The sequence below is a fragment of the Helicoverpa armigera genome, chromosome 24 (assembly GCF_030705265.1).
Source record: "Helicoverpa armigera isolate CAAS_96S chromosome 24, ASM3070526v1, whole genome shotgun sequence".
NCBI lineage: Eukaryota > Metazoa > Arthropoda > Insecta > Lepidoptera > Noctuidae > Helicoverpa > Helicoverpa armigera.
In genome coordinates this window covers 9,641,166-9,663,942 of record NC_087143.1, presented here as the reverse complement: position 1 = coordinate 9,663,942, position 22,777 = coordinate 9,641,166, and the positions used below count along the sequence as shown (strand labels likewise).

Below are 22,777 nucleotides of genomic sequence, written 5' to 3'. Positions count from 1 at the left end.
TCCCAAAAGCGTGTAGAGAAACGTCTCTACACGTTATCTGTTGTGTATTTTTCACAGCTATTGTTTGTCAGGGGCCAGGGGCCAGGGGCAGTTATATACCTTTGCCATCGAATTGATTTACCAAACTAGTAAAACTATTACATACGTACTTCACATGTGAGCAAAAGAAAAAACGCCAGATGATACTACATGATTCTCTTTTTGAGTTTGAGTTAGACAAACTGAACCAGTTGGTTGCTGGCAAAAGGAAAAACGGAAAAACGCGACATCCCTGTCATTAAAACTGAAATGTCAATTTCAAAGCTAGCAAAGCTGTCATTGTCAAATAAATGTCAGTCAGAGTCAGAGGATTTGTTTATCGGCTTGTGTTTTAATATTGTCCTATTTGTCGAAATTAATCCAAATCTATCAATAATCTTGCAGTTTCTGAAACGGAAAACAGTCTCTGTAACACTGCGCTGATATCATAAAAGGCTACTTGTCATATCTTAGTGGTTTGAAGTGCAATGAAGAGTTTGTAACCTACAACACATTTGATTACAAACAAACTATACAATGGGTGTAACAGTGTAAGTTCTTGAATGATAATAACCAGAGTTTCATCTCCACATAGTTGTCGACTACCGCCACTTATATCTGCAATAAAATGAAGGATTCAAATCAAGTATTTGCTCGCTAAATTTCTGTCCACAAAAGTAGGTAATGATCACTATAGATGCCATTAAACTTTCACAAAAAGCAGCCCGTAGTCTGGAAGTTGGTGATTGATTTACCCTTGCATCGGAGAGCACGTAAATGTCGGTCCTGCGCCTGATCTCTTTCCGGTCGTGTCGGATTGCCGTCCCATCGGGCTATGGGAGTGAAGGAATAGGGAGTGCACCTGTGTCTGCGCAAATACCCGTGCACTATAATATGTCCTGCGCAGCTGGCTGATCTCCATAAATGAGAACAGCCGCCGTGGCCGAAATCGGCCGTGGACACCATTAGATGCCATTAAAAAAAAATATAACTAAGAACTTATTTCGCAGATTTCCCAAACATATAGTTACTAACAATTGTGGAAAAGTAAACTCCACCCCTAAGACGACCCACTGACCAATTTAAATCCTATTGTAATATTTCCAGATTACAACAGTACCCGGTCCCTGAAAACAAGACAGGCACATATGTGATAGAGCTGCTAACTAAAAGGATTCTAGCCCTTGGAGCAACACAGCAGGGGCAGTTCCTTGTTGACTGCGAGAGCTACTTGTCACATCCACAAATGGGTTAGTAAACATTGTAACCTTTAACTCATATTAACAGGAATTAATTTGTGTTTGATTTTCATTGTCATTAGCAAAATAAATTATGAAACTGTAAGATGTATCAATGAGATGGTCCTATAACAGTCTACTGCTGGATAAAGGCCTCTTCTAACACATTAAATATCCTGGAATACTTTTCAGTACAGTTGAGCCTTAAAATACAGTTTTCATAATAACTTTTTCTGAACTGTGTATTGCAATTTCTTTTGCAACTTCTCCCATGATTCTTGTGTTATTATTAAAACAATTTATATAAAATTCCAGGAACAACAAAAACAGTTCACATATTTCACAATTCGGAACAACCAGCATCCGTCTTCTCAATCCTCGACACCGGTGCCAAGAACATCCACGTCATAGCCGATGGCTTATTCGACTTGCTGATGATGAAGCTGTCACAGAATTACACTTCTAAGAAACAAACGAAGATTGAGAGTAAGGGACCGAGGTTTGAGCTCGGGGATTTCTGCGTAAAGCTTGGTTCGGTCACTATGAATCAGAGTTTTAAAGGAATTCTTGTTGAGGTTTGTATTTTGTTCTATTTTTGTTACGCTAATATTACAAAGGCGTAAGTGCGAACGTATCTGTGTATATGTTTGTTGCTTCACGAAATAAAATGTATTGATTGAACTTGTATCATGCAGTGTAGTCTACTTGTGTTGTGACTTCTACTTGGACTTAAACTTATTTGAGCATCAATACAAATCGTGAAAGTTTTAAAACTACTCAGTACTCTGCCATCTGTATCTATTTAATCACATAAAGCTTTATGTAATTCCAAAGTTAGTGGCAACTCAGGCTTCTAGCAGCAGTCTGCGTCTTCGAAGTTAGTTCCGAGTCGCCTTTTAATTTGGCGAGAGATATACTATAGTTGATCTAGCTCACCAATACGAAGTCTCCATTACTTCAACAGCCCAGAGCCATTCAGACACTTTATATCTATTTACCTTCCAGGTGGAATACCGTCCATGTGTAACAGCGAATGCTGTATGGGGGTTACTCCGAGAGTTCCTCCAAGGTCTACTAGGACCTTCAGTGCCAGTCCAGCCACCACAGCACCTGTTAAGCCGGATGAATGAGATCTATACTCCGATAGATACAATATACCAGTATTTAGAACATTTTAGTGCTTATAGGAAAATTACTGGGATGAGGAGTGCGTAATTTTGTGAACGTGTGATAGTTTTAAGTTATGTAATAATAAAATATTTTTTACATTATATTTTGTTTAATTTTATACAAGGAACGAACATTTGGCGGGAAATGGGAATTTACGCTTTGTAATAGTCTGTGATTTTCAAAATATTCTTTTGTGCTAAACCAATTTAGATACAATTTGTCGCGGTCTTGAATAAACACTCAATAAAACAGTGAAAAAACATTTATACTTAGACTGATGTTGTTTTACCTACGAAGCGATTTTGGTCCTACCTGGGTATTGACACTGAGACTGCGCGCACAGACGCCGTGCTTGTGAACCACTAGGCCTACAACACAAAGACAGAGTGACCTACTTAAAAATAACGTGGTTTGTTTTCATTTCTAAGCATTTGTTGATTTGAACTAGGATTGTCACACAAATATCTTTGAACCTAGCCAAGGATGTGACTAGGCCATCCGTTCGCAGGTAAATAAACAAATAACGACTCGTATTACTAACAACATAAACATTGAAAAACTATAAATGTTAGCTTGTTTGTAAAGTAGACTCATTCGTTTGTTGTGAACATACCGAAGACGTTAGTTTTGTAATGAGTAATTTGAAAATGTTGTCTACTTTTATTATCTTGCTGCAAGGTACGTAATCTTACTTTGGTATTTACTTAGATCAGTGTTTCTGAAAAACTTAAGTGTTTTTTGACCCCGCGAAGCTTCTTTGAGTTGCTGGGAAAATTCAATCATCAGAAAAACATTATCTTTAAAATTATTTATAAAAAACGGTAAAAAAAAGTGGGAAATTCAAAATAAAATGCTGTTACAATTTACCATTCGATAAAGTTACCATTCGATATGCGGCGATAGGTATACCAAAAACTTAATTTTGAATTTTCCGCTCCCAGTCGAAGCATTCACCTAAAGGGTGCATCTACACGGTGCATGTAGCTGGAGCAAGTTAACATGCGCAAATGACAAGTGACAAGAGCACGCGGGTGGGTATTTTGCTTTGGCACTGCGCATGTGCCTCAACATGCGCAAGCTAGGTATGTGCACCGTGTAGATGCACCCTAAGTATTAATCTTTGGCAAGCTCTAGCTACCTTACCTATGTTCCTTAAATTCTTCCAGTATGCAAGATCCTGTCAGTGGAGTTGGACCTCATAGACTGCGGAGTAGATCACGCGCTGGACGTGCCCGAGGGTGACGTGGAGCTCAAGCAGTTCCCATGGGTCGGGGTACTGTTTTACAGTTACTGTGAGTTCTGTCATTCAATCTCTCGAGCCTTTTCCCAACTATGTTGGGGTCGACTTCCAGTCTTACCGGTTTCGGCTGCGCACCAGTGTTATACACAAAGCGATTGCTTATCTGACCTCCTCAACCCTGTTACCGGGCCAACCCGATCTCCTTAGTTAGACTGGGAAATAAGTATTTAAAGGAGCAGCTATGGGTTATTTTTGTCAGGGGCGCGAAGTACTTCCCTATGGGTCGCGGGTGAAACCGGGATCGTGAAACTTTTATGCAAAATAAAAATCGTTTATTCAAACTTGGCTGCAAAACAGCACTTTTTGAACGTCAGGAATTTACAAAGGACAGCCCCTAAAACGCCCACCACCACTTCCTATGTGTTTTTGCTGGGAAGACGTGGCGCAACAAACTACCCAGCAAAATATGGTTTGATGGATGGCCATGGTATGCTTTTCAGACGGCATGGAAGGAGACAGTAGATCTGTCAGTAACGTCGTGTTAATACACAAGGAGTTTGTCGTCGCCTCCGCCGCTGACATAGGACCTATGCCCAAGCATAACTTCAGGTAAACAAATAAAACACGAACACTATGGTTGACTTCAGAGCGGCAAAGTTATTTGACGATAAATGTAGTGTTTTGTTCATATATTTTGACTATCGTGCTATGACTAGTAGTCATTATCCTTTCTACCATTCCACTGCTGGGCTGCGGCCTCCTCTCACACGAAGAAGGATTGAGCGTTACCTACCACGCTTGCTCGAGGCGGGTTGGTGATTTCAGACATGTCGAAGTTTCCTCGAAATGTCGCCTTTAATAAGTTATGGTGGTGTCCAAGATAAACTTAGAAATATCGATGTCTCTTTGGTAGGTAACTAATTAAACAGACGTTGGTTGGTTTCCCAGGCGAAATTCGCGAGTTCTTCTGGGCGAGGCCTGGGACCGACCAGGGCGAAGAGTAAGGAACTATGTGTTGCATCCAGAGTATGGAGAGACATACAACACGATAGCTTTAGTGCAACTCAAGGATCCCATCAGAGATTGTGAGTGAAGGTCTTCTTAAATCTATACCTACTAAGATGTCATGTTTGCTTTTAAATGCTACTTAGTAAAAGTAGTTATTTTGAGACCCTCAGATAGGATAACCGTAACAGTGTAGGTAAGTATAAAAATCTAATATTCTGTTCATTACGGTTTTCAGTAACAATACGACCAGCGTGTCCGCCTCCGAATCTGTTGAGAAATCCTAAGTTTTACGTCATCAAAATGAAAGACGGTAATTAAAAAAAATTGTGTCTTCTAAGTTAATAAATGGCTTGCTTACCTTGACTTTTTCTATTATTTTAGACGTAGAAGCACTTGAAAAAGAAGTGATTCCTGTACTCCATATTCCCGGAAAAATGTGCAAAGAGTTTTATGTTGCCGCTAATGTGAGTCAAGTTTTTTTATATGTGTATCTACCTACCTACCTACTTACTTTATTTAAACTGTTCACTACCGGTGATATTTTGGTCATAGAGACCAAAACCAAATGTGCTACACATATCTACATGCACCCATCGCTTGCTCTATGCATGTAAGTATCTACAGTCGGCCTAGAAAGTGATCTTCCAGTTTTGACAGACGTTTCTGTGAGATTCATTCTGTAGCTAAAGTTTTTTGGGTTTATTTGGGTAACGGAGAAGACCTTAAAATGAATCCCATCTCTAAGGTGGCGCTTCTCTCCTTTTTGATGAATCTTGTTCATTGGTTCATTTTGGCTATCGTAAGGCCACTAATTAAATTCATCGACAACACAGTCTTCAGTTTTTTTTAAATAACGGTTTAGATAGGTACTATGAATTTTACAACTTACCTTAGTATGGCTAATATGAGCATGTTATTACCCAGCTATACAGTAAAATGCAGCGTCCTCCCCACGTGGCGTGCGCCGTGTCGATCGACACGAAGAGCGTGTGTGTATGGGCAGCCGGCGCCGCCCTCGTGTCGAGGGATACCTGGGGAAGATGGCAACTGGTATGTGGTTGAAGTTCTTGTCATTAAGTTAGCAATTTAACGTGTCGCGAACAGACAGCGCGAATCAAGTTCAAAATCCCAAGCAAGACTTCACAAATATCCATAAGTAAAAATATGAATGAAGTACAGACTGTTGTGCATGCTTGTGGCGTCAAATTCCTAACTTCAGAATGGCGCGGTCTGTATTTATAATAGTGTTTTGGGTGCGTTTACACGGTACATGTAACTGGAGCAAGTTAAGATGCGCAAGTGACAAGAGCACCCGGGTGGGTATTTAGCTTTGGTACATGCGCGAGTCGCTGGACCCGCACGTTTTTAAAACGCATGTAACCTGCACATGTGCCTCAACATGCGCAAGCTACTTGCACCGTGTGGATGTACCCTTAGTTTAGTTCAAACATTTTGACTATAAGAAGACGATATTATATGGAATGTGTCACAAACAAACTTTTACATACAATAGGTACCTACTTATTACTTAGTAAGTAAGTAACACATTGTATAAGATTTTCTAGATGCTTACGTAGTTTCTCGTTCAGTTGGGCCTAGGCGTCCGGGGCCCCGGGTGCGGCGCCCCCTCGCGCTACCTGGACATGATGAGCTACTACCCCTGGATCGAGCGCAGCCTCGCCGAGTTCAATCGGGTCACCATCTCCAAGATCAGCAAACAGAAATATGTACTGCGCTGTGAGTAACCTTAGCTATACGTGCGTGGCTAGGATAGTTCAAGTCATGTTGTAAGGAAGGTTTATAGCATGAACAATTGAACATGGACGGATATAGGGAGGGGAAGAGGACGACCAAAGAAACGATGGATGGATTGTGTGAAAGTGGATATGGTTAGAAAGAATGTTACTTACGACATGAAGGCAGATAGAAGAGTAGGTATGGATGGAGAAAACATGCCGAGCCGACCCCAAAGTAAATTGGGATAAGGGCAGGAGTATGATGAAGTACCTAGCTATGACTGGAGGTACTGAGACTTACCCAATTCTATATGAGAGTTACTGTTACGTAGCTAACTTACATAGAATATAAGAGAAGAGTTACTTATCCAAAAAAAGATATACATGTATGACTAACTAGGGTGCAGTCAGCAACAAAATCATCCATATACTTTACTTCTTATTTGATCACAATATTTCTAATATATTATCTGTTCCAGCAAGCCACGCCTACCAAAGATTCGGCTCTTGTGATCCAGAGGAGAAAATTAACTTGGTGTTCAGAGAATCTATCGTACTGCGGACGGACAACAATCGGTACCAGTTTTTGACGTACAATGTGAGTTATAGAAGAAATGCTGAGTTACTCTTAGGCCGTAGGTATACAGAAAGAAACTGGAAGAAGCTGAAACTTATACCCGCCCAGGAAACTATATGAACACGCGCCGATAAGCGCTGATCGGCGCCGACAAAAGCTGGAAACTTATAAGCGCTTATCGGCGCGTGTTCATATATTTTCCTGCGCGGGTTACCAGCGCTGCCAAGCGCCGATAAGCGCTTATAAGTTTCCAGCTTTCTCTATGTATACGGCCTAAGAGGGTCTTCCTTTAAGAATAGGTCTTATCTTAATCTTGCATAGGTACTACAAACTTTTAGTTAGCCGGTACTTTGTTTGGGCTCATAAATCAGTACGAAGATGAATGGTAGTACCTACGCACATTACTAAGATAAAGTATTTAGCAGGTATCACACCGACTGAAAACTATGATTGGAATAAAGATACCAACCATCGCATCGGGTCAACTGTCGACCTACTGTTTAATCTGTAGTGTGCTTGTACTGTAAGTCAAGGCTTACTAGTAGTTTAAAATATAAGATAACAACTTCCTGGTCCAGGATAAAAAGTAGCTTATACAGGGTGTCCCAAAAGTCATTGAAATTTCAAAGGACTTTTGGGACACCCAGTATAATATTCTGATGTAAGCTACATATACAACTGCCAAGTACCATCAAAATCCGTTCAGTCGCATGAAGAAGTATCAAACAATCACAAACTTTCACCTTTATAATATAAACGTGATTTCGAATCCTGGTTCTTGATTCCCAGATGAGTATTTTCGAAAGTGTGGAGTACACTTGTCTGACCTTAGAGCTTACTAACGCGTCAGCTGTGTCGGAAATGAGGGTCAGGCATTACTGCCCAAGAGTCAGCTATGGTCCTGCTTGCTACTTCCACAAAGGTAAGAGAGTTTTTAAGGTTCTTAATTAACGAAAATTAATGTAAAATCTTTAAGAACAAGCTTTTATTTAAATGCGCTAGAAAGAAAAAAGAACTTTTACTGTAACTTTACTGTCAACTTATAGGTATATGTATACCTAACAACATTTCTAAAACATATTTGACACAATATATATGTTTTAAAAGCGAGATTTACCCAAGTACCTGCTCGTAATTTTAAACTAATAAAGTAAATACCATTTATCGTCCAGTCTACTGGGCACCGGTCTCCTCTCATACAGAGAAGGATTGAGCGTTAATCCATGCTTGCTCAATAGCAGGTTGGTGATTTCAGACTCCAGATTTCTTCGAAAACTTTTCCTTCACCTTTGATCAGGTATTGATGTTTAACCATTAAATGTCTCTGAATGCATGGGTAAGATATACTTAGAAAGTACCTACCTACATACAAATTTCAAGAAAGTTGCATTGGTACTTGCCTGTCCTGGAATCCCTGGCGCTTTTTCCATTATACTACCACGACTTTTTGCCTTCATAATGATACAATATTATGCTTACTTATTTAGCTTTAACTTCCATTATTTCAAACCAGGTTCCCTTTTCGAAATCTCGGTCTACATCATGTTTTCCGACAAATGCCTGTTCGAGATGTTCGCTTGGGGTTACAAGAGGAATATGACCCTGCTCGACATCCAAGAGTGGAAGTGGGAGGAGGGCACGTACTACGAAGACTTTACCATGAAACGAGTGGAGTATAGAGGACCTACGTACATGACAGACTTTGGTTACGAACCTGTGGACCATGGGATGTGGGTGCCTGAGTATGATATTTGGACGACAACTGAAGTTGACAATAGTACTACGCCCACTCCGCCGCCTATAAATGGTAACTTTTTATGGTCATACATAATCATTACTAGATTGCCTGAAAGATGACATGAATAGGAAGGGAGTGAGTGTCAGTATGACGAGTGACAGGGGAAAATGGAAGAGAATGACATATTGCGCTGACCCCAAGTAAAATTGGGAACAGGGCAGGAGGAAGAAGACATAATCATTACTAGAATAAACTAGAATACTACCTACTACTTATAACAGAATATTACTAGTTGTTTTCCCGCAGTTTTACCCGCGCCTCGAGGGAACTTCTTCCCGTACTAGTATAAAATATAGCCTAAGTTCACATGGGATAATGTACCTTCCCAATTGTGAATTTATTTTTATGGTGAATTTATGCCAAAATTTTCAAATCGGTTCAGTAGTTTCGGAGCCTTTAAGGACTAAGCAAACAAAACATGTGACCTCCATAAATGTACTTAGTACTATGTGTTTTGGCAGAATTCTTATTTACCTACAATTATTGTTACGTTAGTGAGCCGAAAACGACCTCGCAGACCAACGACGAGCACGATGACTACGAAGAGAACTAAAAAGACACCCAAGCGAAAAACTAAAACGACTACAACTACACCTACGACGACCACAACAACAACAACAAAACCAAGAAAAAAGGGATAAAACATAAACTACCGCGATTTGTACACATATCGATGGCGCAATGGTCACCATACTGGACTGCCGAACCTGAAGTCCCGGTTCGGTCTACATTTATGTGATGATGATTTTATGATTTGTTTTTTATTTGTATTCGTGTATCTTTGGATGCAGAATTTCTTGCTCTATCAATATTGTTATAATAAAAATCAACAGGAAGAGCAAAATCTAATCTTTAATCTATCTCTCATAAATCTCTCTAATCTAATCGTTTTTTTATTCTAGTTCATTTTTTTTTAAGACGAAGTAATTGCACAATATAAATGTAGAATAATTGTTGTATATTAAGGAAATAAAAAAATACAATGCAAAAAGTACATAACTTATTCATTCCCTTCCCTACCTACATACCATACTTACAGCACCGTTAGCTAGATTTACTAAGGATCAGTTTCCGGCTTAAGCTTTCGATGGCATAACTTTGTTGAGAAAATAAATCGTTCATAATTAATAATAATAATTTACCTATTACTAGTTATCACTAAGTTTCTTGTTAGTATCTAAACTGGTCCATTATTATCCCACGATATCGGGAATGCGGTGTCAGTAGGTTGTCAAGCCCTTAAGAAAAATAAATCCAGGAATTCTTAAAATTGAGTAAGAGTGAGAATCAAGATAGTATTCGTTAAAAGTATGTAAGTATTTTATTTATGAAAAAGCTTAGGTGAACTTTTATTTCTAAACTAAAGGGAATGTAGGCTTACTAATTTAATCTGAGAGCTTACTATTTTATTAGTTGGCATCCCTGGGCCCTTCTGTCAACAACGTAAACATTGACACGTCACAACAGTGAGTGAATTCAATTCTTTTGAATTCAATAAGAAACTTGCACGAGTTAAAAGTAAGTATTAAGTCCTACTCTAAAACAGAAGCGGCTTATCTGTTTTCTTTATCAAGTCATTCTGATTGGTGTCTTATCTTGTCTTGTGCTTTAAGCGCTTTATCGACATAAAAACGTTACACCGCTTACTTTCTTAACGGTACGAAAATGTAAGTCTAATTTATTTATTTCTGAATTACTTACAACTTTTAGTTTATTTATGTGTGTATTAGAAACGTCGGTACATAATATATTTCATCTACTATTTTATTCATAATTTTGAAACTTCATGTTAATATCACAGAAACTTGATGGCCTACATTTCCATTCATCTATGCCTGATTATTATGCAAGGCAAGGATGTCCAATGACCTAACGGGCTATCAAACACTGAAAAAAAATTGTTCAAGCTATTATCTATACTCCATTTGAGTAGTACTCCACTTAACTAAAGGTGAACAAACTTGATAAGACTTATTTATTACACATGATACAAATAAACTACTGATCAAAATAATAATACAATTTAGTAAGCGGCTGTTATTATTGTGTTTATATTGACTCTTAGTCATGTAGCGCAGATATTTTTAAACTTGAGTTTTTATTTTCAATCTACACAGAGTATACGCTTTTTAATGTTAGTACAAAATATAAGAAGTTCAGTTAATATACCAATAATAAACCTATTGACCTTTCTTATATTTCTTAATAATTTTAAATGGTCTGGTTACAGTTTCAGAACTAAACTACAATGTCTGAAGACTTCAGTACATTGACCACTGTGTCTCCGGCACTGACTAAGGACAGACTCAGCAAGGCACTCACAGATTGGTTCAATGAGCCGCACACATTTACACATTGGGAGGTAAGGATTCCACTGTCAATGAATGACTTTTCTGCTTTCCAAGCCAACATACTTTACTTATAAAAATTCCTATTTATTTCAGTATGTTAGTGAAACTGGCAAGGGTGATTCGTACCTCAGCGAACTTATCCGCATCAGAATACATGGCATCAATCAAAATGAAGTTGCTAACCATGTTCAAGTCATACTCAAAAACATTCCCAAAAGCATTTCCCGCAGGCTCACCTTCAGAAGTGCCGAATTCTTCGAAAATGAGATCAATTTCTACGAGAAAGTTCTACCAGCCTTACTTGAGTTCCAATCCAGCAAAAATGTTAAAGACCCATTTGATAAGTATGCGAGACTGTTCCTAACATACTCTGATGGGACAAATGATGTCATATGTTTGGAGGATGCAAGTATTTACAACTTTGGGAGTGCAGTACGTCAAGAAGGCATTGATATAGATCATTGCAAGTTAACATTCAAAGTCCTGGCACAGTTCCATGCACTCTCCTTCGCAATGAAAGACCAGAAACCTGAAGAATTTAATAAAATAAAGACACAAGTCAGAGAGCTGTATTACCATGACCGCCTCTGGGGGTGGTACACCAGATTCTGGAAGAGAATATCTGGTATTGCAATTGATGCTGTGGAAAGGGAATATCCAGACTCCATATACGTTGAAAAGATAAAGAAGTTTGCAGTTCCTGAAAGGTATCAGGACATGATAGACGCTGCAACTAAAACTGGTGATAATGGTGTCATTTCTCATGGTGATTCCTGGACGAATAATTTCCTTTACAAATATGTTCAAGAAAAGCCAGTTGACGCGAAAATAATTGATTTTCAATTATCAAGGTGTGCTACGCCTGTGTTGGATGTAGCTTTTATGATATATGGTTGTACAACTCAGGATTTGAGGGAAAAGCATTATGAAGACTTACTCAAGTATTACTATGAGGTTCTTTCTACCCAGATAAGAGAGATGGGTAGTGACCCATCGAAGGTGTATTCTTGGGAACTATTCATGAGTGAGATTAAGAAGTACTCGTTCTTTGGTTTGGCATTTAGCTTCGAGTCTACGCCTGTCATCGTTTTGGCACCTGAAGATGCTATTGACATGGAAATGGAGGTAATTATGACTATATTAAAATAAATGACATATTAAAGTGCTGCTAAACTCCTAGAATGAATTTAATAGTACAACAGCTAGTATATCAGTTTTATTATGCGGGTAAATAAATACCCTGGTGTCTAGCTTAGTGCTGGTACATTAAAATTCCAATACAGTAATAATATTTATTTATTTTTTTTACTGTAAGTGACGGTACTTTTTTCTCTATTATCCAATGGTCTTGAAGTCGTTCTAGAGACTACTTCTTTTCGTCTTTGATAAAACATCTCTAATAATTTTCTCTCCCAATATTTTTGGTCTTTGATACAAGTTGTGATTTGTTTAATAATTTGTTTGTTTTTACTTTCAGGGAGACGAATGTAAGAACATAGACGATATATGGCAGGTAGGCCCTTTCAAAACCAAGGAGGGAAGACTAAGGGAAGCCAATAATATTAAGCATTGCGTTGATATGGGCTATATATAAGCACTACTATAACCAATTTTTATGGTTGTGTTGCCTTGCAATATTAAATATTTTCAGGTTGTGTAGCCTCTTTTAAAGTATATAAATTAAGTATATTGAGAGTTTGTTTGTTTGCTTGTTTTTTATTCTATAGCCCATTCATCGAGGAAGGCAATTTTTTATCTGGATAGTTCCCACGGGATACGGTGGAAACCGCTGGCGGAATATGGTGAACTAATAACCTAAGCTACCTCACATTTGTCAATTTTTAATATCAATTTTTTTTGTCAGTAATTCCTGAGATTAGCTTGTTCCAGCATACAAACAAACTCTTCAGGCTTATGATATTAGTAGAATGATTGTGTATGCAAATTATCCAGTTTTATATTGCCATAGTCTAAGTTGTAGCTTAAAAACCATATACACATATAGCTTAATAGCCATAGCTTAAAAACAGGGTAGCAAATTGGTATAAGAACTCTTTAGATATGTATCAAACAAGCATCACTATTATATTAGCGTAATAAGTTTGTGCAATGAACAATATGCTATTTTATTTTTAGACAAGTATTATGTAAATTTTATTTGACAAATAGTTACTTGCGATTGAAAATTGCATTCCTCTTATATCTTAGCTTAGTAGCTCTTATTTAATAATTATAAGAATGTATTTATATTTAATTGCATTTAAACATGGTATTTACAGGTCTCAAAGTTAAAAAAAAATAGTTCTACATATGAGTAATTCTCACTGATATTTTCATACTCATTTAATCATGACTATTTTCTTATAATTAATAGAATTTAATCAGTTAGTTATAACAAGACAAATGTAATCACATTTAGCTATTATGAAATATTCTCGTATAAAAAAATCTCAGATAGATTTTTATGACATCAGACAATATCTATTTTATAGTTTAACTTACTTTTGTTATTATATTAATGAAATTATGACATCAAGAAGTTATTTATATATTTTTAAGTTAATGCAATAATTAAAATCAGTATTTGTTTATTCGAATATACATTTGCAGCTAAAATAAAGGCTGGTCTTTTGGCACCGCAGTAGTTCTTTATAGTTCTAAGGTCACAAGCAATATGTTGAAAAAATATAATTGATTAAGTTTTTTGAGCAGTTATTATGCAATATTTATAATAAGATGTTTTTGTAAACTTTGAGTTCCTTTGAGTGATTTATATTAAGTATATGACAATATTACCATTATTAGTGAAATTATATGAAATTATCTAATTAGTCGACAATATTATGCGAATTATTTATGCATTCCAGTATTTTTTTGCATATGTATTATAATGTAGAATTAAGATTTTAAATGAATTATACAATTTTATTAAATAAAGAAAATAAAATTATTTGTTTTGTTGATTCCTTTGCGCTCTATCCCTTGGTGGCATATTTTGAGCAACTTTAACTATGGTAAGGTTGCATCTAAGGATGAAGCTTTTATCAGTAGTTACAACGCTTTTATGTACTGGCTTCATGTTATGTGCGTAGCAAAAACGAGCGTATATGTGCGGCACAAAAATCAGTCGCGCGGTTTTTAACGTCATTTTTGACTCCGCCCGCACGAACCGCACGAAAAATTTTCAGTACCTATAAAAACGCTGTTAAGTAGGTATGTATATCTAATAACATTTAAAAACACAGGTTTATGTGAGAACTTGATAAATTAGGCTGAAGCCTCGTCACGCAGGTAGTCATTATGTAAAGGTTTGTACCTTAACTAAAGGCTCCTATACTATTGAACCGATTGAAAAAAATCTTTCACTGTTAGAAATGAAATGAAATGAAATGATCCCCGTCATAGTCTTTATTGTATCCGAATACAGGCAGTAGTTCGAGTGAAACTGAGGGAAAGCCGCTAGTTAATACAATGTGTGGTGATGACGTAGCATCAGACAGGTAGGTACCTACATAATGGCAGTGTAGCCGACTCGCTCAAACTGCACAACTAAACTAACTTATAAGCCGTGGTTGCTCTATTACGTGTTCTAAAGGCGATTCGTTATTATATCGCCTGGCGATGGCAATAGACTATGCATTTGTATTCGTCTGATCAAGAGAGTAATCTCTAATGGTTGGTCTGCGATAGAATTTAGACACCAATGACTGTGTTTCGGATGGCACGTTAAAGGTCCCGGCTGTCATTGTACATCCTTGGCAGTCGTTACGGGTAGTCAGAAGCCAGTAAGTCTGACACCAGTCTAACCAAGGGGTATCGGTTTGCCCGGGTAACTGGGTTGAGGAGGTCAGATAGGCAGTCGCTTCTTGTAAAGCACTGGTACTCAGCTGAATCCGGTTAGACTGGAAGCCGACCCCAACATAGTTTGGGAAAAAGGCTCGGAGGATGATGATAGAATTTAGAGACGCATTGTCAATGCAACGTGAAATTATTGTAGGTAGTTACCTACCTAATTAAGCAATTGCAAATATGTTTGTTAAATTTATTTATACCACACATCTTAATCAGATAACTCCCGTTCGTGCAAATTACGACCAACAGTTTGTCAAACTTTATTACCAGACAACGTAAGAAAAATGATTGGGAACGACTTACCTACAACAAAATGGAGGGATGATCTTCTGCAGTCTTCTGGCAGAAGGAGCAGGACAGTTTCGTAGTAAGAAGTTCTTCCTACATGACTGGTTACGTAGCGTTGGTTTCGTAGCCAGCCGAACGGGTTTTCTCCATAATACGGATGACAATTTCACGAGCTAGCGATAGACTATTCGCTATCGTCCAATTTATTTTTATCTTCGAGAGGGAAATAAAATCGAATTAAAACAAATAGCAACAATGAAAATAATTGCTATCATTTACGTAATAAGTGCCGCAGCTCTTTGCAAGTTCCCGCCAATTGGCAGAGTCACTGTGGCCGCGTCAAGTGTCTTTCCATCTAAACTGACAGGGGGTTAATTAAAGAGCGAGACGGAGGTATACTGCCGCCGCGAGAGAGAAAGAGATAGCGGGGATTCGAATTTCAATTCCCTGTTCGATATTGTTCGTCGTTTAATGTATTATTAAGTGCATTTGACGTTTATAAATTGGAAATGGCCGTTTTTGTGCAATCTAACGAGGCAGGGCGCCGAAATATACCTAGCGAATTAGGCAAAAACTAAGAAAGTTACCTAATGGTAGTGGCTAAAGAATAAAGTTATGGGGTCAAAGCCTCGGTTATCAGAGGGTATACCTACTTACCAGATATAATTCTCATAATTACCAAATAATTAATTCTCATTTCATTGAGTAACTATTAATAGGTCAACTCACACTGCCGAGCTAGACGAAGGATTTGTACAATGAAGAGAAGCGTTTGATAAGGACTTCAGAAAAATTAAGGTACGCGATAATATCTACTATCTGCTAAACTATCTAGTGCTTATATTTAGTTACAAGTACTACTTACCTTACTCTATATCCTCTACGTCTTAAGGAATTCTAAGAAACACAGATTAGTTATTTGTAGGTACAAACATAAGTAGGTAGGTAGGTACACTTACACGATGTAACACGTATTTGACGTCACAACACAAGCAAACCCGGGGGCGCGATAGAAAATAGCGAACAAACCCAGCGATGACATAGTTAGTGAAAATAAAGTGACGAGAATAAGCGATCGAGTGCTCATGTTTACGTGTGTAGCTGTCCAATGGTGTCGACACAGGGACTCGAAATTGTGCTTAAAATTATTTAAAATTAATTTTATATTATTCACTTTTGCTCATGGTTATAGGTACTCAGTATCCGAGATTTAACTGTTGATAAAAATTAAGTTCTTGAATTCCTAATTTAATCGACATAAGTTCAGCTGTTTTAAGTGCAATCGTGAAGTGATCGTAGCTCTGATTGCGGATTCCCATACCTAACTGGTCTGAACCAATTTGTATAAAATTTTGTACCCAATACAGGTGGCCTCATTAAACATGTAATTCCAACTCATACACATACATTCATTAACAATGCGAGTATTCTATCCAATTACCTACCTGACATGATCAACTTCATTTTCCGAATAGCCACGCGCCAAGTAAAACTACCGGAAACATGTAGTCACAAAAAAGACTATTTCACTTCAGGCAAAACTCGAAAACACAGTACAAGTAAAATCAACAGTTTATTTACAAAAGTTGCCGCTTGGTGCTAATAAGATCTTACTAACACAATACTGTGTCGGGAACAGTGGAGAACGCGTTGAAAACTTCCAGTTCAAACAAGACATTTTAAAAAGACACGCCCAACGGTTTTATGGCTGTATTTCGAGCGCTACGAATGTTTTTAATGTACGGAGACAAGTTTCGGAGAAATATCGTCGCTTTTGACAATTTCATGGGTTTACATCCTGTAGGATATAAAGGCTTTTTATTTCGATTATAGTTGGTTGAGGGAGAGTGGTTATGGATGGTCGGCAGTGCAGAGTCGTGGGACGCGGTGGTTTCCTTTTGCGAGGAAGTGATGTCGCAGAAGGAATTTGCGGAACGGGAGAGGGAGATTTTGACTCCCTTCCCCGGTCGCAGAAGGCGCACCGGGCGCAGGAGAATGGCGGACAACGCCCTCTTCCGCCCCCCATGAATGAGTTCAAGGGCGAGGGACTTGGGGAAGTTCCCGTTCCACTCAATGGACCCGAGGCGGTGGCACGCGCGTGTGTCGGCGCGTGCCCCTGAGATGATGCACGGGGTAGGCGAACACCTCACTACCCCGTGCAAGAGACGAGGCCCGTGCGAGGGCCAGCACTAGTGTGGGGCTGCGGAAGAATCTGGATACCCGCGGCCCCGCGCACACGTGCAAGGAGGACACAAGGGGGTTTTAGCCGGTAGGAGTCCGGCATACCCCTACGCCTCTCCCCAGGCGGAGGAAGTCCATGAGGATTTCCCCGTCCCAAAAAAAAAGGGAGAGTGGTTATTGAGATTAACTTTAAATATCTTTAAGTTATATTTTTTTACGATGATCTAGGGTAGGCCATTTTGAATAAAAAATATGAAAAAAGCATACTTAATACTGGATTTCAGAAGATTGGAAGAAGCCTACCAGCCGTTTTAGTTAGGCAGAAGGCTTACAGAAGAAATCAACTAATGGCTGATTCCATCTAGGTATGTATGTTAGCTGTTTAAAATATATGTGTCGGAGACTGTCAATAGTACGGACACTAAACGTCACGCAAGCGCGCCCTCTGGTGGCGTTTCCGGTGAAACAACATTTTGGCGCGCTTGGCAGAGTAGTGGTGGTCGGCGTGGCGTCCGCGGAGCTCAGTCTTGGTCGAGTCGTCGTGCTGCGCACATCTCGATACTGCCTTTCGTTACGTGTAGTGTACCTAGTGTTATTGCCTAGTGTTGTAGTACTGTTGTAGATCCATATTGTAAAGTGTGTAAAGTGTCTTTTGAAATTAAAGTGTAAAGGTTCTTCTAACCTAACAGACAGACATGTGTTGCTGGGGAGTTTGTTCCGCCACTTCTTCTCCCCAAGCCAAAACACATAGGAAGTGGCGAAGGGCGGGCGTTTTGGGGGCTGTCTTTTGTTCTGACTAATTTGAATAAACGTTTGACTTTTGAGTTCGTTTGACTTTTGAGTTTCTCTGAGTTATCTCTTTGCTTCATTACCCTAACTGATGTCGGACGATAGTCCCATCTTTGATGTTCGCCTCCGACATCAGAAGTGGGATGTAATCCGAATGCCCACATGTGTTAAGGATTGCCATGCCCACGTGTTCAAAAAGTGAAAAAGTGATGTGCTCGTTCGGAGTGATGTGTGGCGGCCGATGGTTGATTAGTTTCGAGAGAATTCGCCACGTGAAGACAAACTTTCTGGATTTCTGAGTGCACGATAACATCTAAGGTGAACCGAGCCTGGAGAACAGGACGAGGTCCACTAGTCAAGCGGCGCGCGAGGTGCGCTGCAGTTGCTGTTTGGAGCGTCATCCTCCCCCGGATTCGTCGTGGAGGCCGTATGAGTTGCGACAGGCCAGGACATCGCATGTCATCGCACAAGGTGAAAGCATTCTATTGCATTGAAAATGTTTAGATTGATCAGACAAACTTGACAATGACTAGCCTGTGTGGCAGCTAGGAGCCTGTGTGGCAGCTAGGAGCCTGTGTGGCAGCTAGGAGCCTGTGTGGCAGCTAGGGCCTGTGTGGCAGCTAGGAGCCTGTGTGGCAGCTAGGAGCCTGTGTGGCAGCTAGGAGCCTGTGTGGCAGCTAGGAGCCTGTGTGGCAGCTAGGAGCCTGTGTGGCAGCTAGGAGCCTGGAGCAGCTAGGAGCCTGTGTGGCAGCTAGGAGCCTGTGTGGCAGCTAGGAGCCTGTGTGGCAGCTAGGAGCCTGTGTGGCAGCTAGGAGCCTGTGTGGCAGTTAGGGGAGCCCAGTTGGTAGCCTGTGCTACATAGTGGTCAGGAGTGGCCGAGGTTGTACTGTGCATACTGTGCTGTGTTTGTGTTGTTGCAGATTAACCCACGAGGACGTGGGTCTACGCAGGATGGCCGTGTCGGAGACTGTCAATAGTACGGACACTAAACGTCACGCAAGCGCGCCCTCTGGTGGCGTTTCCGGTGAAACAACATTTTGGCGCGCTTGGCAGAGTAGTGGTGGTCGGCGTGGCGTCCGCGGAGCTCAGTCTTGGTCGAGTCGTCGTGCTGCGCACATCTCGATACTGCCTTTCGTTACGTGTAGTGTACCTAGTGTTATTGCCTAGTGTTGTAGTACTGTTGTAGATCCATATTGTAAAGTGTGTAAAGTGTCTTTTGAAATTAAAGTGTAAAGGTTCTTCTAACCTAACAGACAGACATGTGTTGCTGGGGAGTTTGTTCCGCCACTTCTTCTCCCCAAGCCAAAACACATAGGAAGTGGCGAAGGGCGGGCGTTTTGGGGGCTGTCTTTTGTTCTGACTAATTTGAATAAACGTTTGACTTTTGAGTTCGTTTGACTTTTGAGTTTCTCTGAGTTATCTCTTTGCTTCATTACCCTAACTGATGTCGGACGATAGTCCCATCTTTGATGTTCGCCTCCGACATATGAATTAATGAGTCGAAGACAAACACGTTGGTCACCAAATTGTAGTTTCACTTACCTTTAGAGCGTTTAATTAAACTTCCTTTCGTATTAACCTACTTAAGTAAATACTAGTTTATTACTAGAAAGTTCTAAGATATACGGTAAAAACAGTGTGGCCGCAGAATGGAGCAAATGAAACGATTCAATATTTATTTGATAAATACGAAGAGCTCGGCAATCAGTCGGCTGCCGGGCGTCGCATCAAACACGTAGAGTTATGATGAAAATGGATGTGGCATTCAATTATTCTCTAGTGTCGTCAAAAAAGTACATTCAAAGTTTCTTCTAGTTACTTTTAGTATTTAAACTGCGGCAAACATATCAGGTAGATAGATACTGCAGCTCACAGTACCAGGGCAGCGGTTGATTGATGATAAGCATATCTTGGAATCCGCTGTTTTTTTTTAAGATCGCGGACGGAAGTTTGATTATTGATATTTGATTCTGATATTACACTTAATTTATCATCAATTTTCTTTTTCATTAGGTTTATCACCAGCATTCATTTTTAAAGCAACTGATTCAGGTTAATACTATAGCACCAACAAAGAATTTCTTAAATAGGTAGGGCTATGGTTTCAGAGTGCATTTTGCTATCACCAATTTATGTAATGTCACAGACAAAGCGCTATAATACGTAAACGTATACAAAATAACTTAATGTACCTACCTACTATATGTGTTGGTAATGTTACGGTATTGTCTAGCATGAGTATATCTATACGCGGTTTGGTATGCTTTGGAATAAGAGAACGCTCGTATTAGCTGAGCCAAATTCAAACACGTACCAGTCACATTCAAAGTTAATTGTGCTGTAACGGAGTTGTGTTATTTATAGTAATCGGGAAAATAAGTACGTCCCAATAATTGAAAATAAAGTAACTACGATTTGATTATCACACAGGACTTAGATTTCTTTTTTCAAAATGAATGAAATGATAGTGACTGAAGTAAATAGGATTACATTTTATTTTACCGCATCCAAAATCAGCTACATCCTTGTAGAAGGAGCAGGACGTAGTCAAATTAGCCAAAAGCGGAATGCTCAGCTAAATCAAGTGTAGTGTACTCCTAAGCTTTGACGCCTCGTGCCTCGTGCCTCGCCTCGCCCGATGTAGCCTCGCCTCGCAAATTTTATTACCTTCCAAATTTATTTTATTTTTCACACTTGAGGAAGCAACGCGACTAGTAATTTTTGTGATAACTCCCACGGTGTGATTTAAGATGTTTTTCTTTGTATTACTTATTTTTATTTTTGTAACTTATTTTCATGTTGCCTGATGATTTTCTGTGCTCGACCGACTCTCTATTATATCAGTTGTATCCTTGACATGGAATTTTCATTTTAGTCAGTTCTTCTTCGACGGACACCATTTATACCTAAATAGGTCATATGTCTGTGCCCAGCAGTGAAACCATAAAAAGGCTGTAACAGTAACAGGTCATAGGTACAAACAAAAGAACATTTTTTTGGATCTTTGAGGTACCTACTTTATTCTTAATCTCTCTCTCGAAGACTCTCAGTGGTACACAACTATAGCCACTTAAGAGTAAAAGTTTTTAATAATTATGATTATCACAAGGCTGAAAACTTAAGTGCTACAATACTCTCGGTAGGCACTAGTCTATTATTTAATATCGAGTACTTCAAAGCGTAGTTATTTCGACTTTGGTCAGACTTTCGAGTTTTAACAAAACTGGAATTATTAATTCAGAATAACTGTAACCCCTTTGAGTGCGCACTTAGTAAAATCTTAGTTAGCAAATTCCAGTATTTGCGAAAAACTTTGTCAAAATAATATCCATTTGCCGCAATGGCGGATAATTTCATTTTATTATCTTTTGTATAAAACTAAAACCTTTTAATTTAATAGCCTTTTAGTTTAATTTTATAATTCATTGGTAGTTAACAGTGTTTCGGATGGCATATTAAACTGTAGGTCCCGGCTGTCATTGAACATCATTGGCAGTCGTTACGGGTAGTCAGAAGCCAGTAAGTCTGACACCAGTCTAACCAAGGGGTATCGGGTTGCCCGGGTAACTGGGTTGAGGCGGTCAGACAGGGCAGTCGCTCCTTGTAAAGCACTGGTACTCAGCTGAATCCGGTTAGACTGGAAGCCGACCCCAACATAGTTTGGGAAAAATCTTAAATGATGATGATGATGGTAGTTAACAGTAGAACAACATTTTAAGCTATTTACATCGTATTTTCAGCCTGCGTTACCTAAACAAAATATGTGAACCGCTTTGTATGAAGCGTTTACGACAAACTCGGCGATAAATAGAAGGTAATTTAAAGAATATAATGCTTACCCTTCATTTGTGCCGGCATTTGCTATGGTGAGAGGTTACAAAACAAACAAATATTGTCATCTCAAGATCCTACATACAAAAGCTTGTTCAGAGTTACCAGCAGAAACACGAATCAACGAATCAAATATAAAAAGCAATAAGATAAGTAGGCAAGTTTACCTACTGTGTAATTTATCAAACGTTGCAGACGATTTGTCATATCTAATGGTTACCAACAAACGATACATTTAAAACCTATAAAAATCTAAATGTAAGTTATTTTTCAAAGCCGTAATGTAACGAAGTATTACTCCAGAGAAAATGTGCACAAATTTTTATCAATTTGTTATCTACGGGGCTTTCGGCTTAGTTCGGGAGCTCGCCGCGTAATCACAAACTCATCTTAGTAAGTGTTCTTTACGAAAATAATATTAATGTTATGTAAGTACTTGGATTTATTTTCACGCTTAAAATCAACATTAAAGTCTACATACCTATGAAACTATTTGGCAGAAGTGTTGTCTATAAAATCTTCGAAACTATTTATTTAGAAAAATCTTATGACGTCACTTACCGTAAAATTAATTAGGTAAATTGAATCCCTATTATGAAGAAGAATGTTCACCACTTTTTGGGCATAATTTTACAGATACACTCTCTATTTGAGTAAATACAAATAAACGTTCAATTCCACAGCGGAAATAGAGCGAAAT

General features: G+C 38.9%; 3 protein-coding genes across 6 annotated transcripts; all 3 read left to right on the top strand.

Annotated features, from left to right (window-relative positions):
* Positions 1 to 331: 331 nt before the first annotated feature.
* On the top strand, positions 332 to 2,482 carry LOC135118645 (mediator of RNA polymerase II transcription subunit 20-like). Its single transcript, XM_064041205.1, has 4 exons — positions 332 to 569; positions 1,126 to 1,268; positions 1,572 to 1,831; positions 2,262 to 2,482. Exons 1-4 carry the CDS (start codon positions 556 to 558, stop codon positions 2,469 to 2,471), a joined length of 627 nt encoding a protein of 208 aa, XP_063897275.1. The 5' UTR covers positions 332 to 555; the 3' UTR covers positions 2,472 to 2,482.
* A 552-nt stretch (positions 2,483 to 3,034) lies between these two features.
* On the top strand, positions 3,035 to 9,755 carry LOC110382043 (uncharacterized). The gene is made up of 12 exons (XM_064041035.1): positions 3,035 to 3,104; positions 3,593 to 3,718; positions 4,167 to 4,275; positions 4,615 to 4,751; positions 4,910 to 4,984; positions 5,056 to 5,138; positions 5,599 to 5,724; positions 6,264 to 6,411; positions 6,890 to 7,008; positions 7,777 to 7,909; positions 8,501 to 8,794; positions 9,281 to 9,755. The coding sequence occupies exons 1-12, from the start codon at positions 3,059 to 3,061 to the stop codon at positions 9,424 to 9,426; spliced, it is 1,542 nt and encodes a 513-aa protein (XP_063897105.1). The 5' UTR covers positions 3,035 to 3,058; the 3' UTR covers positions 9,427 to 9,755.
* Positions 9,756 to 10,156: 401 nt separating this feature from the next.
* LOC110382040 (uncharacterized) lies at positions 10,157 to 14,017 on the top strand. 4 transcript variants are annotated; one of them, XM_021342507.3, is made up of 4 exons: positions 10,157 to 10,303; positions 11,016 to 11,147; positions 11,230 to 12,261; positions 12,614 to 14,015. In XM_021342507.3, the coding sequence occupies exons 2-4, from the start codon at positions 11,034 to 11,036 to the stop codon at positions 12,728 to 12,730; spliced, it is 1,263 nt and encodes a 420-aa protein (XP_021198182.3). In that variant the 5' UTR covers positions 10,157 to 10,303; positions 11,016 to 11,033; the 3' UTR covers positions 12,731 to 14,015. The 4 variants fall into 4 exon arrangements, with proteins under 4 accessions (XP_021198182.3, XP_021198184.3, XP_063897333.1 ...); XM_021342509.3 differs by lacking the exon at positions 10,157 to 10,303 and adding an exon at positions 10,310 to 10,452 and having other exon boundaries at positions 12,614 to 14,016; XM_064041263.1 differs by lacking the exon at positions 10,157 to 10,303 and adding an exon at positions 10,636 to 10,736 and having other exon boundaries at positions 12,614 to 14,017.
* Positions 14,018 to 22,777: the final 8,760 nt, after the last annotated feature.

What these genes read in the sequence shown, in the direction of transcription:
- LOC135118645 (XM_064041205.1), top strand. An exon ending in CTTGTCACATCCACAAATGG is followed by an intron (nt 1,269 to 1,571) that starts GTTAGTAAACAT and finishes ATAAAATTCCAG; the next exon opens with GAACAACAAAAACAGTTCAC. An exon ending in TTAAAGGAATTCTTGTTGAG is followed by an intron (nt 1,832 to 2,261) that starts GTTTGTATTTTG and finishes TTTACCTTCCAG; the next exon opens with GTGGAATACCGTCCATGTGT.
- LOC110382040 (XM_064041263.1), top strand. Translation starts at nt 11,034, where the DNA reads ATGTCTGAAGACTTCAGTACATTGACCACTGTGTCTCCGGCACTGACT. An exon ending in ACACATTTACACATTGGGAG is followed by an intron (nt 11,148 to 11,229) that starts GTAAGGATTCCA and finishes TATTTATTTCAG; the next exon opens with TATGTTAGTGAAACTGGCAA. An exon ending in CTATTGACATGGAAATGGAG is followed by an intron (nt 12,262 to 12,613) that starts GTAATTATGACT and finishes TTTTACTTTCAG; the next exon opens with GGAGACGAATGTAAGAACAT.
- LOC110382043 (XM_064041035.1), top strand. Translation starts at nt 3,059, where the DNA reads ATGAGTAATTTGAAAATGTTGTCTACTTTTATTATCTTGCTGCAAG. An exon ending in TGCTTGCTACTTCCACAAAG is followed by an intron (nt 7,910 to 8,500) that starts GTAAGAGAGTTT and finishes ATTTCAAACCAG; the next exon opens with GTTCCCTTTTCGAAATCTCG. An exon ending in CACTCCGCCGCCTATAAATG is followed by an intron (nt 8,795 to 9,280) that starts GTAACTTTTTAT and finishes TTGTTACGTTAG; the next exon opens with TGAGCCGAAAACGACCTCGC.